General features: G+C 42.0%; 1 protein-coding gene across 3 annotated transcripts in view; it reads right to left on the minus strand.

Annotated features, from left to right (window-relative positions):
- Positions 1–19,906, minus strand: part of MAP3K20 (mitogen-activated protein kinase kinase kinase 20) — a 277,073-nt gene that overhangs the window by 60,489 nt on the left and 196,678 nt on the right. For all 3 annotated transcript variants that reach the window (XM_040357733.1, XM_040357731.1, XM_040357732.1), the window contains one exon: positions 680–724. In XM_040357733.1, the coding sequence (XP_040213667.1) occupies positions 680–724 (45 nt within the window). The remainder of the gene's footprint in view (positions 1–679; positions 725–19,906) is intronic.

The following is a 19,906-nucleotide window of genomic DNA, read 5'->3' on the forward strand; positions in this document are numbered from 1 at the left end:
GGCAAACGACGTAAAAAAAAAAAAAGCGGCCGTTTGTTTCTGAATCGACGTATCTCCTCATTTGCATAATCGTCGCAAGTAAAACACAAAACGCCACCTAGCGGACAGCGGAAGATTGCAGCCTAAGATCCGACGGTGTAAGTCACAGATCTATGCGTAACTGATTCTTATGAATCAGTCGCATAGATCCGACCGTCGGATCTCAGAGATACGACGGCGTATCAGGATATACGCCATCGTATCTCTTTGTGAATCTGGCCCAGTGGCTGTTATTGGCGATGCACGCGATCAGCTTCTCAATGGGATTTAGAACACGCCCCAGCAACACGCCCAGCTTATCAGTGAGAGGTGCTCAGGGATTAGAGAATATTTTTTATTTTATTTTTAAACCAAGCTCATCCTTACTATGTGTGGTGCAAATTGCAAGTGGGGGGCCGTATAAAACAGGGCCGCAACTGGCCGGACTTTGGACATGCCTGCTGTAGATTAACCGCTGATTGAGAGCCATTCCTAGGAAAACAACCAGGTATCTTTAGTTCTTTTCGCCTTGAGCACCACCATATGAGCCTTGATGGCTGGCATACCCTGAAATATTATTCACTACAATTTCAGAAGATTAGATACAGTGAACTGACAAATTAATTCAGCCACTCCTTGCAATGCTTTAAAAAAACCTTACCACGTCTTCTTCTGTCCATGAGCATACATCGAATGAGGGCAGCAGCTGCATGAGAGAAGGGAAAACATGAACAATTTTGTTAGGCATTACCATTTGGAATCTGACATAGCATCCACAATGCACAAAAAAGTTTAACCATTGAGGTGAAGTCCTCCAAAACCGATATTTCAATTATACATGAATGCCGTCAAGTTAAATGATGTGTTCGGCACCACCTTCTCAGTTCCACCCAGGTGCTGTCATTGCAAAGCTGAGATATGGGATTTCCCCCCCCCCCCCTTTTTTTGAAATATTTTCAGTGATAAGGAAGAAATAAATAATTTGGCTACTCTTGCTGTCAAAGAAAAACTCTACCTTTGTTACCTTGAGGCAGTGGGTAGAGACAAACTTCAAAAGAGAGAACATTCCACTTGTGTTTCCAAAAGATTGAAGAAGGTTTAACATGTAGGTGCCTGTTCAAAATGACATTACATTTTTGATGTATTGAACTTTTACATTTCCTTAATATAATCATGCAATTTGTTTGAAGTCGTACTTTTGCAGTAGAGTACTGCTCCATTTTATTGTGGGATCGCACGTTCCCTTTTCATTGACCGGACAAGGGAGATATTACATTAGCCAGACCACACCACAAAATCGAATCTTGTACCACAGAAGTGCCAATCCATCTGTATAATTACACACATATGTAAGCAATACACGGTTCTGTGATTAGTCACGTTTAGTACAGTGAGGGAAAAAAGTATTTGATCCCCTGCTGATTTTGTACATTTGCCCACTGACAAAGAAATGATCAGTCTATAATTTTAATGGTAGGTTTATTTTAACAGTGCGAGACAGAATAACAAAAAAAAATCCAGAAAAACGCATTTCAAAAAAGTTATAAATGGATTTGCATTTTAACCACTTAACCCCGGACTATATTGCTGGTCAAAGACCTGAGCACTTTTTGCAATTCGGCACTGCGTCGCTTTAACTGACAATTGCGCGGTCATGCGACGTGACTCCCAAACAAAATTGGCGTCCTTCTTTTCCAACAAATAGAGATTTCTTTTGGTGGAATTTGATCACCTCTGCGTTTTTTAGTTTTTGCGCTATAAACAAAAATAGAGCAACAATTTTGAAAAAAAATTATATTATTTACTTTTTGATATAATAAATATCCCCCAAAAATATATATAAAAACATTTTTTTCCTCAGTTTAGGCCGATACGTATTCTTCTACATATTTTTCGTAAAAAAAAAAATCGCAATAAGCGTTTATTGATTGGTTTGCGCAAAAGTTATAGCGTTTACAAAATAGGGGGTATTTTTATGGCATTTTTATGAATATTTTTTTTTACTAGTAATGGCGGCGATCAGCGACTTTTTTTCGGTACTGCGACATTATGGCGGACACTTCGGACACTTTTGACACATTTTTGGGACCATTGGCATTTTTATAGCGATCAGTGCTATAAAAATGCATTGGATTACTATAAAAATGCCACTGGCAGTGAAGGGCTTAACTCTAGGGGGCAGGGAAAAGGTTAAGTATGTTCCCTGGGTGTGTTGTAACTGTAGGGGGGGTGGACTGACATGGGGAAATGACTGATCTTCTGTTCATACATTGTATACACAGAAGATCAGCATTTCTCTCCCTGACAGGACCGGAAGCTGTGTGTTTACACACACAGCTCCCGATCCCCGCTCTGTAACGATCGATCGCGTGTGCTCGGCGGCGAAGGGCGCCCTCGCCGGGCACGGGAGCGAGCGGGGGGGGGCGCACGCGCCCCTAGTGGCCTGCGCGAGAGCCGACTTATAGCTACGGGCTCTCGCGCAGGGGAGCCAACCTGCCGCCGTAAAACTACGGCGGTTGGTCGGCAACCAGTTAACGAGTAAAATAAGTATTTGACACCTTCGCAAAACATGACTTGGTGGCAAAACCCTTTTGTCCCACTCTTCTTCAAGTCGTTAGAGTTTCTAGGCTGATGTTTGGTAACTCGAACCGTCAGCTCCCTCCACATATTTTCTATAGGATTAAGGTCTAGAGATTGGCTAGGCCACTCTGGGACCTTGATGTGCTTCTTACTGAGCCACTCCTTTGTTGCCTTGGGTCATTGTCATGCTTGAATACCCATCCACGACCCATTTTCAATGCCCTGGCTGAGAGAAGGAGGTTCTCACCAAAGATTTGACGGTACGTGGCCCTGTCCATCATCCCTTTGATGCAGTGAAGTTGTCCTGTCCCCTTAGCAGTAAAACACCCCCAGAGCATAATGTTTCCACCTCCATGTTTGATAGTGGGAATAGCGCTTTTGGGGTCATAGGCAGCATTCCTCCTCCTCCAAACACGGCGAGGTAAATTGATGCCAAAGAGCTAGATTTTGGTCTCATCTGACCACAACACTTTCACCCAGTTCTCCTCTGAATCATTCAGATGTTCCTTTCGTAAACTTCAGACGGGCCTATACATGTGCTTTCTTAAACAAAGGGACCTTGCGGGCACTGTAGGATTTCAGTCCTTCAAGGGGTTGTAAAGGCTGTTCCTTTAGGCTAATGCATTGTTGGTTCACTTACCTTTTCCTTCGATCTCCCTTATAAATGTTTTTTTTTCATTGTTTTCTTTGTCTGAATTTCTCACTTCCTGTTCCTCCTCAGTAAGCTGTTCTGGCTGACTAACCCCCAGCCAGAACGGCTCAGGAATGGGGGCAAGCTTACTGAGGAGAAACAGGAAGTGAGAAATTCAGATAAAGAAAAAAAACATTTAGAAAGGAAATCGAAGGAAAAGGTAAGTGAACCAACAATGCACTAGCTTAAAGGAACCTTTACAATCCCTTTCACGGCGTAGTGTGTTACCAATTGTTTTATTGGTGACTCTGGTCCCAGCTGCCTTGAGATCATTGACCAGATTCTCTTGTATAGTTCTAGGCTGATTTCTCACCGTTCTCATGATTAAGGATGAGCTCAGTCGTGTTCGCACACTCCACTTGCAGAGCCCACCAGGAAGTCGGCACCGCGCTGCGCTAATCACAGGCAGGGAGACATTATCCCGATGCTCGGCTGCAGAGATCGGGAAATGTCTCCCTGCCTGTGATTAGTGCAGCGCGGTGCCGACTTCCTGGCGGGCTCTGCACATGGACTGTTCGAACACGCCGGAGCTCATCCTTACTCATGATCATTGAAACTCCACGAGGTGAGATCTTGCATGGAGCACCGAGGGAGATTGTTATTTTGTGTTTCTTCCATTTGCGAATAATCGCACCAACTGTTGTCACCCTCTCACAAAGCTGCTTGGCGATAGTCTTGTAGCCCAATCACACTGCCTTGTGTATGTCTACAATCTTGTCCTTGACATCTTTGAACAGCTCTTTGGTCTTGGCCATGGTGGATAGATTGGAATCTGATTGATTCCTTCTGTTAACAGGCGTCTTTTATACAGGTAACAAGCTAATATTAGGAGCACTCCCCTTTAAGACAGTGCTCCTAATCTCAGCTCATTACCTGTATAGAAGACATCTGGGAGCCAGAAATCTTGCCGTTTGATGAGTGAAATAAGTATTTGATCCCCTATTAAAATGCAACTCAATTTATAACTTTTTTGAAATGCGTTTTTCTGGATATTTTTGTTGTTATTCTCTCACTGACAAAAGAAACCTACCATTAAAAAGATAGACTGATCATTTCTTGGTCAGTGGACACATGTACAAAATCAGCAGGGGATCAAATAAGTGTTTTCCTCACTGTAAGTGCTTCACTTCCATTTAGAACCTTTGTAATGTATAAAGTGGAACCTCAGATTGCGAGTAACGCGGTTGATGAGCGTTTCGCAATACAAGCTTTTTTTTTCTTTTCAAAATCCGGACTCGGTTTGTAAGTGTTGTCTCGCAAAACGAGCAGGATTCAAACCTCTGCAGTGTGCAGGACCGTACTTGGCCAGAGGTTCAGGGGGGCGCCGGTGACACTCTGAGCCGTTCGGAAATACTCAATTCCCGAGTGTTTATGAGCCTTTCCGACTGCATCTGAACGGTCTGCGAGTAATTCTTTGTCTCTCCGGCGCTCCCCCACCTCTGGCCACATGCGGTATTGCATGCAATAGAAGTCAATGTGGAACAAATTATCTTTGTTTCCATTGACTTCTATGGGGAAACTCGCTTTGATATGTGAGTGCTTTGGATTACAAGCATTCTCCTGGAACAGATTATGCTCGTAATCCAAGGTTCCACTATATACTGTATATCAATAATTATAGAACAAACTCAGGCAATAATTAAAACACTAATGCTTTACAGTTGCAACTGTGCTAGAGTAATTAACTTTAATTTCATAACTAATAAACATATCCTTTACTGCTACTATCACTTTTGCTGTTGGGTGTAACCACTTAAACATTTAAGTTCAACTACTGCCTATATTTTTAACTTCATTTTAGATAGAACTTTAAGGGTTGGAAACTCTGTAGGGTTTTTGCTGTGTCCTTTACTATCGGATAATTCCAATTACTACCTTTTTAGGAGAGAAAGCTATAGGCAACCTTTTCAAAACACCAGGACAAAGACACGTTTAGTAGACTGGGGTAGTGGTAGAATCTCTCTTATTATATGGGCATCAAAAGTGAGGGAGTAAAGGAAAATCTTCCAAGTGGGGTCACTAAAGCCCAGTACACACGATCAGTCCATCCGATGAGAACGGACTGGAGGACCGTTTCATCGGTTAACCGATGAAGCTGACTGATGGTCTGATGTGCCTACACACCATCAGTTAAAAAAACGATCGAGTCCAACGCCGTGATGTAAAACACAAGGACGTGCTGAGAAAAATGAAGTTCAATGCTTCCAAGCATGCATCGACTTGATTCTGAGCATGCGCGTTTTCATCAGTTTAGACTGATCGTGTGTACAAGGCCTATGAGATACACAAACCTGTTAAGGCAACTTTTAAGCCGGTCATCAATGGCTCGAATCTTGGCCAGTTCAGCAGGAACAGCCCAAGATTCAAACCATGTATGGGCAGGCTGAATTTTATATGCAATTATTGCTAGCGGTTAATATAATTGCTAGCAACAATCGAAGTGTTCTCCCAGCGGGACAGCTTCCCCCTGCCGGGAGAACACAGTGGGCCAGATCCATATACAATTGCATCGGCGCAGCGTATCAGAGATACACTACGCCGCCGTACCTTACCTGGCGTATATTCGAATCCTCAGCGAGTTTGCGCCTTAAGTTACGGCGGCGTAGTGTATTTCTGGCGGCGGATTTGAAATTGGGCGGGTTTCATTTAAATGAAGCGCGTCCCCGCGCTGAATGAACTGCGCATGCGTCGTCCCGAAATTTCCTGCCGTGCATTGCTTAGACGTGAGTTACGTCCATCCCTATTCACGGACGACTTACACAAAAAAGAAACTTTCGACGCGGGAACGACGGCCATACTTAACATGGTAATTCGATCAATACCCCACAAAATACCAGCTTTAACTATACGCCGGAAAAAGCCAACTACAGACGACGCTAGAAAATGCGACGGCCGCACGTATGTTCGTGGATCGTCGTAAATCACAAATTTGCATACCCGACGCGGAAAACGCCACCCAGCGGACGCCGAAGTATTGCATCTTAGATCCGAAGGCGTACGAAGACGGACACCTGTCGGATCTAACCCAGAAGCCGTCGTATCTTGTTTTGAGGATTCAAAATAACGATACGACACGGGAAATTTGAAAGTACGCCGGCGTATCAGTAGATACGCCGGCGTACTTCGTCTGTGGATCTGGCCCAATGGCTTTGTGGGAAGGATTCCTGTGTCAACACTGTATACAGCGCTCCCAAAACGCCCTGCCTATTAAAATGAATGGCCAGCGCTTAAACACAGGCGTCCTTCTTCAGCCGCTAGCTGGGGTTAAAATCACTCTGCTAGCGGCCCGATAAGCATTGCTTAAACAGTGATAAAGCTTCTCTTAAACAAGCCGCAAGTGGCCCCAGTGTAAAAACTATTACAATTGTTTTTCCCAGACTTGTCTCCTCTGCCTTGTGTAATACCATGCCAAGATATATCATGAGGACTAATTCTAAACATACTTATAACTATTTCTCTCGTTCAGCCCAAGGAGCTGAACAAGAAAGTCCATTGATTCCCCCATTTATGATAAACCGGGATTTGGCCATAATTCAAGCAGTGTATGTCCAGCTAAAGTGCTTGTAATGAGGCAAAAATGGAATGTCATGTGAAATGGTTTCTAGCTGGGGGCATAATTACAAAACAAATGTGCAGAAATACACATTTTAGTTTTTTCCCTTTTTTTTTTCTAATCTGGGGGTTTAAGGAGCAAAAGTGGAAGAAAAGGGAGAGATGGGAATTCTCTAGCAAAGGAAAGACAAGGCCAAGTTCACTGTTGAAATACATTATCCTCCCTTGTCCTGATGTCCTCATCTGGGGGGGTCAACGCTTATCTACATATGCCTGAACCGCTAAGGTCTTCTGTTATTTCCAAGAATTGCTTTTTACTATGATTATCCAATTATGCATTCAGAAAAATAAAACACAGAATTGTGATCGCTGTCATTCCTATCAGCAGTGATAGATTTCCATTAAGTGGTGGTTAAAAATATATGTACGGTGCATTTTTGCATGGCATAAGTAGATGCATATGCTAAAAGCCGCGTGTTCAAAGTCCGTATCACGTCCCTGTTGCCACTCACTTCTAATTGCATGTAGATATCTAATAGCAAGAAATGTAACACCGAGGTCACATTTATCGGTTCTAATGGTTATCATTAAGCTAATATTATTTTTACTGTGGCCATCGAGGCCGATTTAATGGAAATTGAGGCTTCATGGAAATGTCCTACTACGTATCAAGGAGTGGGGGGTTGACAAAAAAGCTCAACAATAAAAAAAAAATGACATATTTAAAAAGAGCTCTAGCAAGTGCCAATGCACCCCATAGGAATAAAGTCTTTAAATTAAATTATATAGAAATTGTAAACCTTTCCCATTCGAAACCTTTGCTATTTTGGGTCCACACTTGTGGAAGCCATTTTTTTTTTACTAGAGACAAGTCAATGTTTTTTTCTGTGCTTACTCTACAGAATGCAGTTGCTGAGAAAATATTCCTCCCTTATAAAGCCAGCAGCTGCAACAGATAATGTAAACTTCCTGCTGAATTGGCTGATATTCAAGCTGTGGCTGACCCTGCAAGCACTGCCTGTCTCACCCAAATCAATTAAAAAATTGACTGAGCCAGGTGGAAAATTTTCACCTGAACAGGGACTGCATTCTGTCAGAAGCAGTCACTGTTTGACCTCACCGTTGTATATACACAACCGCAGGTACCACGACTTCCTGAATAAACTAGCCTGCAGAGGAGATTCATATAAGCCTTATTATGTTAATGGAATTCAGAAACTTTTTTCATTCAGTTGAAATTTGCACTCTCATTAAAATAATACCTGATAATCTTGCTATAAGGGGTATTCCTAAAGAATTTTATTTAATGGGGTGATAACTCCCATCCATTCTCCTGTTTTTTCACCTGTCATATGCACTCCTGCCTTACACTACACAGCCGCACCGATATACATTACATGGGCATGGTGCACTGTTGTCACCATCTAGGAGTGGTCCAGAGCAATGATGTACAACACTGGAGTGAGTTTCTCTGTAACGTCATCGGAAGGTTGCATAATCTCTTCCAGGGTCTAGTACAGCCTTCCGATGATGCGTCGCCAGGCCTTCCCCCCCAGGTAGTGAATGGGGTGATGTGCAGGGCTCCTGATGCCTCCTGGGATATAAAGGTCACATATCCAAGGAGGCACCCAGGTGCTGACGTCAATCAACTAGGCGAATGATGGAGGATATGGGTTGTTGGGGAGAAGGCTAGTCACTTTAAATGGTGAAGATCAGCTTTAAATATGTGTTTAAAGAGTTGTGTTTAAATGTGTTTGCAACTACTTAAAAGTGTCCAGGTGAATTATACTTGGATGTGTTTTAGGACAAATTAGGGATTCATTTGGTGGTAATCGTTAATGGATATCTCCTGTTTTTTTTGGGCCGGGGACACCGAGAGGAGGACCCAGAAGTGACGTCAAACATGCCACTTCCCAGGTCAGCAACAAGGAGGGGAGGAAAGCTGCCATCACTAAAAAGCTCAGGACGAAACATGTAGGACTGGGTTGATTTTGGAGTGAAGTCATCCAGCATGGAGAGCCTGTCCTGCTCACAGCTCGTTTTGTGCAGCTGGAGCTGACAATACCACTGAGTACATGCAATATACAGCTTTGGCCAGCTATATGGGGTGAACATTTATTTCCTGCAACCAACAGTGATTATTGCTAGTGGCTGTAGCAGCCGTTAGCAATAATCGCAAAACAATCTGGCAGGCTGGTTGTACCCCATCGATCAACTGGGTACACTTAGCCTGCCCATTCACGGTTCAAATCTTGGCTGGTTCAGCAGGAACCAAGATTGGAACCGTGTATGGCCAGCCTTAGTGACAGGGTAAGACGCATCCGAATGTAAGTGCATTTGGTTTTTAGTGGTTTTATATGAATAAAAGTATTTTTCACTATGCAGCATCTGTTTGTTCTCTGGACACACAGATTGGAGGAGAGATTTCTTTTGGAACACAAGCACTTTTTCCAGGATGAACTACGTTTGCACATGGATTTTGTTGCACCTGAGCTCATTTAACTACATGGGACACATTACTCATTGAAATGCACTAGAGACTTTATTGAATACATGAATTGATTGCACACTTGAATATAAGAAATTATAGCACTGGACAGTCTGAAGTTTTCATGCAATATTTTTGTATTTTGAATGGTATTTTTTTTATGTTTGCACATTTTTTTTCCAGCTTTTTGGGACACTTTACAATTTAAACTATTTATCTTTTTTGCATACATTTCAGGAAGTTGCACTGTGTATTATATTGTTGAGACTTGCCAATAGAGGACAGCGCAGCCACCATTTAAAGGTTATTTTGAGTGTTGTCACCTTAGGACAGGAAGTGAGTTACTGGTGGGATCACCAGGTAAAAATAAAGGATAAACTGTCTGAAAAAAAAGAAAATTAATGCAGCCATCACACTAATGGATTGGTAGGCTGCAATATATTATATATTTGTTCTTGGATTTAGATATACTTTAAAGTGTTTCTAAAGACAGAAGCTTTTTTTTGTTTGTTTTAACCTTAATGCATTACCTGCATTAAAAAATCATCCACTTCTTGTCCCCCCACCCGGGAATACTGTATTTACCTGTATCAATCCAGCACTGTGCCCATCTGCAGCAGTTCAATATATGCATACAGGCAGGCTCAGGAGCAAGCCCACATGTGCGCCACCATAGAAAGCGGCTTTCTATGGGGGTACACTGAAAATAGGAGTACCCGAGAGTGCTGGTGGGGGACCCCAAAAGAGAGGGTTTGGGACCGCTCTGTGCAATACCATTTCACAATGCAAGCAAGTATAACAAGTTTATTTAATAAAAAGTTTTTACAACTACTTTAAAGCGGTAGTAAACCCAAATTTGATACTTTAACTTACAGGTAAGCCTATAAGAAGGCTTACCTGTAGGTAAAATTAATATCTCCTAAACTTGTACGGTTAAGGAGATATTCTCTTTGCATGCAGCCACTGATGTCAGCGGTGCATGCGTTCTGAATGCCGGAATGATGTAATCGTAGCTGCGGCCACTCACAGCACCGGAGCCACGAACCCAGAATACACGTAAGTGTCAGCTTCCTTTGCGTGGACCGGACTCCGATACGGGGGCTTCGTTCTGAGGTAAGTATTTCATAATGAGTTAGTATGCGCTGCATATTAGCTCATTATGCCTTTGCCTTGCAGCTTTTTTTTTCCTTTTTTATTGTGTGCGGGTTTACTTCCGCTTTAAGTAATATATATATATCAATGATTTGACCAAAGATTCATACACCTTTGACCCAAGATTCTCTCATTTTCTAATAGAATATTGTGTGAAAAATTAAGTGATTTATTTAATTTTTTTAAATAACAAACATCCCTATACTTACCTGCTCTGTGGAATGGAACTGCACAGAGTGGCCCCGAACCTCCTCCCCCCGCCGGTGCTGCTGGCCCCTCTGCACTGGGAGCAAAATGGCTCCTGGTAACCCAGCAAAGTCAGCGAGACCCGAAAGTGAGGGGAGAGAAGAGCTGCAGATGTGTACAGTGCTGGATCCAATGAGGACTCAGTTAAGTAAAAGGGGAGGGGCCAAAACCAATACCTAAACATTTTTTACCTTAATGCAAGTAACGATTTAAGGTAAAAAATGTTTAGGCTTTAGAACCACTTTATTATTTGGTGAAAGCTGGGTGAATCTTGTGTGAAAACATTGATTAATAGCTTAAGACTCTAGCCTAAAACATCCTTGGACTTTACTTTGAACGCAGGCATAATTTTACATAATATTGGTGCACCAGACTCACTTGTCTTAATGCTGTGTTAGCTTGCACTACACAAAGTGATTTCTATACTTGGTCCTACTCCCTGATTACATTTATTGTTCTGGCATTCCACTTCTGTCATTCAAACTAAGCTGTGAGAATTGGATTTTGTGATGTCAGCAGGTGGTGATGTCAGAATGGAAAGTGGCAGAGGAACGATGGCTCCGCAGTTATATGTAGCTATGTATACAATAATTTCCCTTATGTGAAGTTTTCATTTACATAGTCCAAGGTTACTTAATATGTACTCTTGAAAATGAAAAGATCATAGGGTCATAGACCATTACTTCCGTATTGGCATTGGCTCCAATTCTCATATATGTGATATATTCATTATAATGCGCCACGTTTAGCTGCCCTCTGCAGACAGTAATCCTTCTAATGACAGTAAATTGCTTTGTTCTGTAATACTGAAACCGTGGATAATCTTCTATTACTAATACAACCAGAATAAATATGCTCTCTTCAATTTTAAGCAATGTAGAAATTCATTAAGAGCATTGAAGCTGCCTGATTACAGAAATACAATGCTTAAATATGCCGTAATTCCTCTTAATACGGCATGACAGATCTGTGGATTGAAATGTGTTGATGAATCCCATTTTAACACGGATGGCTCAATACAAGACAATTGCTAGAGAAATGTATCAAAAGAACATAATCTGTATTGCCAGGACCTGCGGCTCTTAATTGCTGCGAAGCAGACAAGCTTAAAATATTGAATGTTATTATTGAACAAAACGTGAAAGGAATTAAAATAATTGTGATCAGTTATGGCCTTGCTCAGAACTTCACTGCACTGATAGCACGGAGTAGAGAGACTGCAGAGCCCATCATTTCATCACTGGTCACAGTTGCCTACCATTTATGCCAAACACATAACAGTGCTTCCTTTAATCACGGACCTATGCCATGGCAAATGCATTTTTTTTTTTTAAAGGTTGATGTTCAGGGAACAAAGGACAAGATGCACTTTCACTGTAGTTAAAGCCCCACTCTGGGCAGAAGATTCCACCCCCCCCCCCCTAGCAGTGGAGTCCCCGCATTGCTTATTAAAGCGTTATTAAACCCAGTAATATGAAAATAGTTCATCCACCCCCCCCACAGCTTATAAATCTTCTTTTTACATTAAAATACTGCCACTATATACCTTTTTGGATGATCTGTATACCACAGTTACATAAATAACTGCACAGTTTCTCCAGTGCTGAGAGTACAGTTAGGAGATTTCCACTACAGCCTGTATACACGCCCACACCTGTGATGTCAAGATCATGTGACCTTGCTAGCTCCGAGAACAAGTAAATGTTCTCTCCAGCATTAAAGACACAACTGAGCATGTGCAGGTCGGTTACCCTGCCTGTGTGTTAGCTGGCCTTCCCCAGATAGTGCAGGAGGGGAAGGATCTATGCATACAGGATAAAAACAGCCTTTTTACACAATGCAGAGGATTAACCCCTTAAGTTCCAAAAGTGAGTATAAGAAGCATGCTATGCTGCATATACAGACTGATTTTACTGTTGTGGGTTTAGTAACACTTTAAGTCTAGAGGCAGAGGAAAAAGGTGTAATGCTTCTTTCAGACTTGAAGTACTGCCTACCAGTGGCGTCTCCAGCTTTCATATTTAGGGGGGGGCACATGGGGGGACAGGGACAAAAGTAGGGGGGCCAACTATAAAATGCAATTATATATATATATATATATATATATATATATATATATATATCCTGGGGCCCTTTACTACGATCCCACTATGGGCCCTTTCATATGTTCTGCAGTGAGCTCCCTTCCTACTATACTGGGGCCCCCCAGGGTGGCAGAAAACAAGAGATATATGTCACCAGCACACCAAGAAAATAGAGGGTCCAAAGCAGTGGGAGAACTATCAGGGTTGCAAAGGTTGTCTTGCCACCGGGCCCTGGGGTTCTGCCACAGTGGGGATGCCCAGCTGTCCTGTCCCTGCTATTTACAGCGCTGGTCTGGCATCTGTCTCCTTGGCAGTGGTGGCAGTCTATTAGGACCTAGTGCTGGTGACATTATGGGTGCATGCTGGGGAAGGCTGGCACTATTGGTTATAGAGAGCCGAGCCCCCAGCTGGTCACCTAGCAGCAGTAATGCTGTATAACCTTCTCTGTTGACATGCTGATCGGCATGTGATCCAGGCGATGCTCCCAATCAGATCTAATAAACACAGTATTTATTAGCATCAAGAGTACAACCACATGAATATAATCAACCGTATGATCAGCAGCCATGTGGGCTCTATGCCTGTAAAGTGTGGGCTTTGATCAATAAAATCACTGATATTTATGACTAGGATTTGACTAAGAGCATCACCTGGATTGCATCCCGATCAGCATGCCAGAAAAGGGTCCACTGCTGCTAAGCAACCTGCAGGGAGCTCAACTGTCTACAACCAATAGAGATGGGCTCGGGTGTGTTTGAAATCCCACATGCCCGATCCCGCCAGGAAGCCGACACTCCACAGTGCTAATCAATGTATGGGCTGCCTAAGAGCTAAGACCAGCCATAGACAGTTTAAATCTCAGCTGGTTCAGCAGAAACTGGCTGAGATTTGAACCATTAATGAGCAGATTCTCTTATAATTATCACTAGTGGTTGCTGTATAGCCACTGGTGATAATCACTGTTTGTCGGGAGAATATAATTGCTGGGCAGGAGGGATATTCCCCTGTCACCACTGTCTGTTGATGGGGGAATCATGCAAGTTTCTTTCCTGCAATCTGTGGATGCAGGAAAGAAATTTGCACCATATATTATCTGCCTAACTGAAAGTGAAAGTAAATTGTGAATGTTTTGAAAGAACAGGAGAGGGGGAGGGAGACAGATGGGGGGGAGAGAGAAGGGATGGAGATAATGTAGTTCAGTGATTACAGTGTACTGCAGTCTGCAGTGCACACACTTAAACACGGTCCAGGCTAGAATATCTGGTTGTGTGAGCGCTCACATTATGCAGTGATGGCGAGCAGAGGGAGGGGGAGGAATCCCCCGCAGAGCTGACTGGGAAAGCTCTCCCTCTCGGGGAGCAAAATAAAAAAATTGCAAAAAAAAAAAAAAATAATTTTTTTTGGGGGGGCACATGGTGGGGCACATCATGATGTTGGGGGGGTCAGGGCCCCCTCTGGCCCCCCCCTAGGGACGCCCCTGCTGCCTACCCCCTCTAAAGAGAGGTCTGCAGTGGATTTCTTTTAAGAGGGCAGTATAGCAGCAGCTAATAGGAATGTAGAAGGCTGCCACCTCCTGAACGTCCGTTTTGTGTTATTTTTACTTTTATTTTTCAATTGGCAAATGGCCGTTTTACATTGCTGCCACTGTGAGCTATGTTTTTGTCTCGTAGTTGTCGTGTGGCCCCATTGAACTCAATGAGAAAGCTTGACAGGTAGCGTCACCTGTCAAACTGAGCCAAAAATGCAGCAGCTGGGTAGGCATTGTGGGTTAGGCGTTAAAACTGGAAGTCAGCTGCCTTTTTTTTGCCCCCCAACCATCCATTTGAAAGAGCCCTAATACTTCCCTATCTCCTCATTCCAGCAGGCTTCAACCACACTGTACAACCAGTCCCCTGAAGCCTCTTCTTTAAGGCATTTCAGACAGCGGTTGCACTCTGACGTCATCACGTACAATTAAAGATCAACAGTCCTGCATTGTACAGTAGGACAGTGAGGGCTTGCCCACAACCTGGAGTATCTGAGAAAAGGGAGCACCGAAAGTCTGCCAGGGGAGGAAGGAATAAGGTAAAAGTGGTACAAATTATTTATAATCCCCTAGAATTTATTTTTAATTGCATATGTATTTCTATAAGATTTTTTTTTCTGGGGACCTTAAAGCGCTTAGGAGGTAAAGCATGCAACCTGGGCACACTCAGTTAAACCAATTACCTTACCAGCATATTTTTTGGAGTGTGGGAGGAAACCAGAGTAACCTGAAAAAGCCAGGCAAGCGCAGGGAGAACATGCAAACTCCATGCAAATATTGTTCTGGTTAGGAACTAAAGCGGAGATCCACCCAAAAGGGGAAGCTCCGCTTGTTAGCACCCTCCACTGCCAAATTTGGCACTTTTTGAGGGGGAGCAGGTACCTGGTTGACAGGTACCCGCTCCCACTTTCAGGTAAGATCGCTGCATGGCGATCTACGACATTTCCGCCCTTTCCTTTTTCTCCCCGCTGCATTCTGGGGCACACAGTGGTCCCAGAAGACGGTGGGACAATTCAGAAAGTGCAGCACGACTCGTGCATGTGCAATAGGAAACAGGCTGTGAAGCCGCACTTCCTGTTTCCCTTACTACAAATGTCGGTGCCTGCACCCGTAGCCGATGGATGAATCGGCTTGGGGTTCCAACATTGCAGGATCCCTAGACAGGTAAGTGTCTTTATATAAAAAGTCAGCACCTACAGTATTTGGGAGGAACTCCTCCTAAATGAGCCTTTGCAATGCAGAGAGGCCCCACTGTAAGTATATTCTTTTTTTTTTAAATACCTCAGTTTAGCTCCAACTACACATTTACTAGTATGTAAAATACACCCGTATCCAAAAAAGGGTTACTTTATTAATTTACTAGACATGTGCAATTTTTTCAGAATATTTTTTTTTACAAAATTTGACAAAATTCGTTAATTTGGCAATATTCAAATTAACGAAAACCTGTTTAACAAATTTTTCCGAGATTTCTAAAATTCTATTAAATTATAGATATTGAAATTTCTTTTCAAATTTGGCTGCTAGTGAACATAACGAATACGACTTTATCCGAAATGACGTATCATCCAAAATAACGTATGACGCATCTAAACGAATGGAACATAACAAATTAATAATAAAACAAATGTATTATTATTATTTTGAATTCGTTTCATTTAGATTCTGCATTCCGGGTTAGGGCAGCAACTAACGATTATTTTCATAATCGATTAGTTGGCCGATTATTGTTTCGATTAATCGGATAATAGCCTTAAAAAAAAAAATTTGATTTTTAAAAAAAAAAAATGGGCAAATTTGTTGTTGGGCAGATTACAAAACACAAATTGCCGCAAAAACACATTATAGGCTTTTCTGCAGCTTCTCCATTGAAGTATATTGAACCAAAAAAAACAAAATGGCACCGTTTTGCGTTAAAAAGTCCTTGCCTTTTCCAAATACGCAGCAGCTGAAAAAAAAATCATGGATGTGAACATGTCCCATAGGAGAACATGTAAATGAACTGAAGTGTGTTTCTGCAAAAAGCACCAAAAAACAGAGGTGTGACCCCGGCCTGAGATGTTTAGTAACATAATGGGGTTAAAAAAACAATAAGTACAAAAAGAGCAAATAATCGCTACTGTAAGGCCCCGTACACACGGCCGAGGAACTCGACGTGCTTGGCACGTCAAGTTCCTCGTCGAGTTTTGGGATGAAGCCGCCGAGGAGCTCGGCGGGCCGCCTTCTCCCATAGAACAACGAGAAAATAGAGAACATGTTCTCTATTTTCTCGTCGAGCTCCTCGGCGGCTCCATCGAGCCAAAACTGTACAGACGACAGAGTTTCTCGGCAGAATCCGGGTTTTGACCGAGTTTCTCGGTGAATTCTGCCGAGAAACTCTGTCGTGTGTACGGGGCCTAAGGGGTTCATTTTTTTTACTGTGGGACAGTGAAAGTAATATTTACAGTAGCAATTTGCTTTTTTGTACTATAAAGGGCTAATTTTCTTTTTTTAACCCCATTAGGTTACTGGCCGATTAATCGATTATGAAAATTGTAATCGATTAATTTCATAATCGATTAATCGATTAGTTGTTTCTTCCCTATTCCGGGTAATTCGTAACTTCTGATAAATTCATATTCGTTACGTTCACCAATAGCCAAATTTGAAAGGAAATTTCAATATCTATAATTTAATAGTTATCATTAGTTCATTATTATTTTAGATTTAGAAATTTGGGATTTTCACAAATTATCGAAATAACAAATTTAGCATTTTTCCGAAGTTACGCATTTATTCAAAATAATGAATTTCGTTCATAACGAATGACTCCAAAAACTAACGAAAAACAAATTAAACGAAAACAAACAAATTTTTCGGCAGTGCATATGTCTATAATTTACCAAAACATCAACCACACATTAACATAAGTTAAAAAGACTGAATGGTGATCACCTTCACTATTACTACCATAAAAAAATTAATAGAATGTATGCTAGATGATTAGTGCAATGTGGACATTTGTCATCAGGAGAGAGAATAGAAAAGGGGGGAATGAAGGTGGGACTTTATGTGAGGCAGTGAGGGGTAGATTCATGTGCCTCCATTCCTAATATGTTTAGACAAGGGGGGGGGGGGGAGATTGGTGGGACTTTAAATGAAGCACACTGCTATAAATTAAAAATGCACTTATGTTTATTGATTCCTGATGCATAATTGTATAATTGTAATCACTGTAATAATAATAGCATTGGGTAACAAATTAATGGTTCAGGTGTATAAACATACATTCCAACATAGATAAGGATAGTAGATAAATACATATATAACCATAGATTGCCGTGACTACAGTAAACAGTTGAATCTCAGACATAATTTTGCAATGTGATAGCATGTAACAGTTGTTGAGTATCTCTACGCGTTTCATGGGTTTTCCCAATCATCAGGAGCGATTAAAAGCAAAGTTGTCTATAATAAAACATAATAATGAAAATAAGTGCAAATTACTTTCATGGATGGGACGAGGGGGAATGGTTGGAAGAGGGGAAACGGAACATTTCCCAAGCACTCTTACCCGAGGGTAATATAGTGATACATATAGAAATATTGACGGCTGGAGAAACCATGGATGTGCCATCCCCCCGGAGCTGGGGCTACACAGTCCGCGGCCACGCTGGCTGACCAAACACAGTGTGACGACATAACAATGAGTGTGAGACCCATGGGGCAGGATACATAGTATTGGTAAATACTGTATAAGATTCCCAGACAGTTTCTGTGGAAGAGACAGTGTATAAATAAATTCCAACCATTCCCCCTCGTCCCATCCATGAAAGAAATTTGCACTTATTTTCATTATTATGTTTTATTATAGACAACTTTGCTTTTAATCGCTCCTGATGATTGGGAAAACCCATGAAACGTGTAGAGCTACTCAACGACTGTTACTTGCTATCACATTGCAAAATTATGTCTGAGATTCAACTGTTTACTGTAGTCACGGCAATATACGGTTATATGTATTTATCTACTATCCTTATCTATGTTGGAATATATGTGTATACACATGAACAATTAATTTGTTACCCAGTGCCATTATTATTACAGTTATTACCATTATACAATTATGTATCAGGAATCAATAAACATAAGTGCATTTTTAATTTATAGCAGTGTGCTTCATTTAAAGTCCCACCAATCTCCCCCCCCCTTTGTCTAATCAGGAGAGAGAAGGCATTGTACATTATATGTTTTTAACCTATGTCTATGTGTGGTTGTTGCTTTGGTGTAGTTTTAATTAAAAACGTTGGTAAAATTAACAAAGTAACATATTTTTGAATACAGCCCAGTGAGTTGTTGGAGTGGTTTTCCTACTTTACCTTTTAATAAGTATTAAGCCATAAAAAAGAGGGGGGGGGGGGTTGAGTGTTAACTAAGGTTTTATTATTTAAGTTTTTAATGTACCAGTGACCCCCCCCCCCCCTATTATGTACATACAACCAATTTAGCATTTTTATATGTGGGATTTGAGAGGCCATTTGAACTTGAGGGTCATAATACCGCATATACTCGAGTATAAGCCGAGTTTTTCAGCACATTTTTTTTGTGCTGAAAATGCCCCCCTTTGGCTTATACTCGAGTCACCTTTTTGCGCCTGATCTTCCGGACTTTGGGGACCCAGTACTGGCCGGCCATAGGTCCCTTGGACACTAAACTTGGCACACATGTTTAGTGTCACTCTACAAGTGTGAAAAGTTTGTTGTCCGGGGGACCTACGGCCGGGGAGCACCGATTTTTCAAAGCCGGGCCTTTAATATGACTCCCATGTTAAACGGTAATTTCTCTGGTGACTTTGGGGAACCGATACCGGCAAGTCCTAGATTCCCTGGATTTTCCATTTCTCCTCTATAAGTGTGCAAAGTATTTTGTCTTGGAGACCTACGGCTGGGGAGTACCGATTTTTCAAAGCCTCCTAAACGATAAAAAGGCTAAACATGCGTTGAGGCTATTGCAAAACGCTTTTAAAAGCGTGTTTTTTATGCCGTTTTTTCCTGCATCAGTACTGGCTTTGCAGCTTGTTTTCTTTAATGCCCTGTGTGCATTGCGTGTGAGGACTTAAATTGTTACTAAGCCCAGTAATATGAAAATAGTACATCTGCCCCCCTCACCCTCCAGAGCTTATAAATCTTCTTTTTCATTAAAATACTGCCACTATATAACTTTTTGGCTGATTAATATACCATGGTCACATGATAAACTGCAGGGTCTGCCCAAGTGTTCAGGTAGGAGATTTTCACTATAGCCTGTGTCCTCATGCTGTTACGGGAGGCGGGTCATCCATCAATCAAGATGTGACATTCCACCCACTGTGTTCTATTTTAGTTACTGGAGGAGGAGGGAGGGAGGGACTGGCCTGTCATTTAGGATCTGTATACACGCCCACATGTGTGATGTCAATATTATGTGACCTGGCTAGCTCTGATCAACAAATTAATTCTCTCTCCAGCAATAGAGACCAAATTGAGCATGTGCAGCAGTACTACCCTCACTGTGTCTTATCTGGCCTTGCCAAGAAAGACCCTTGCAGGAGGG

This window comes from Rana temporaria, chromosome 6 (assembly GCF_905171775.1).
Source record: "Rana temporaria chromosome 6, aRanTem1.1, whole genome shotgun sequence".
Classification (NCBI taxonomy): domain Eukaryota; kingdom Metazoa; phylum Chordata; class Amphibia; order Anura; family Ranidae; genus Rana; species Rana temporaria.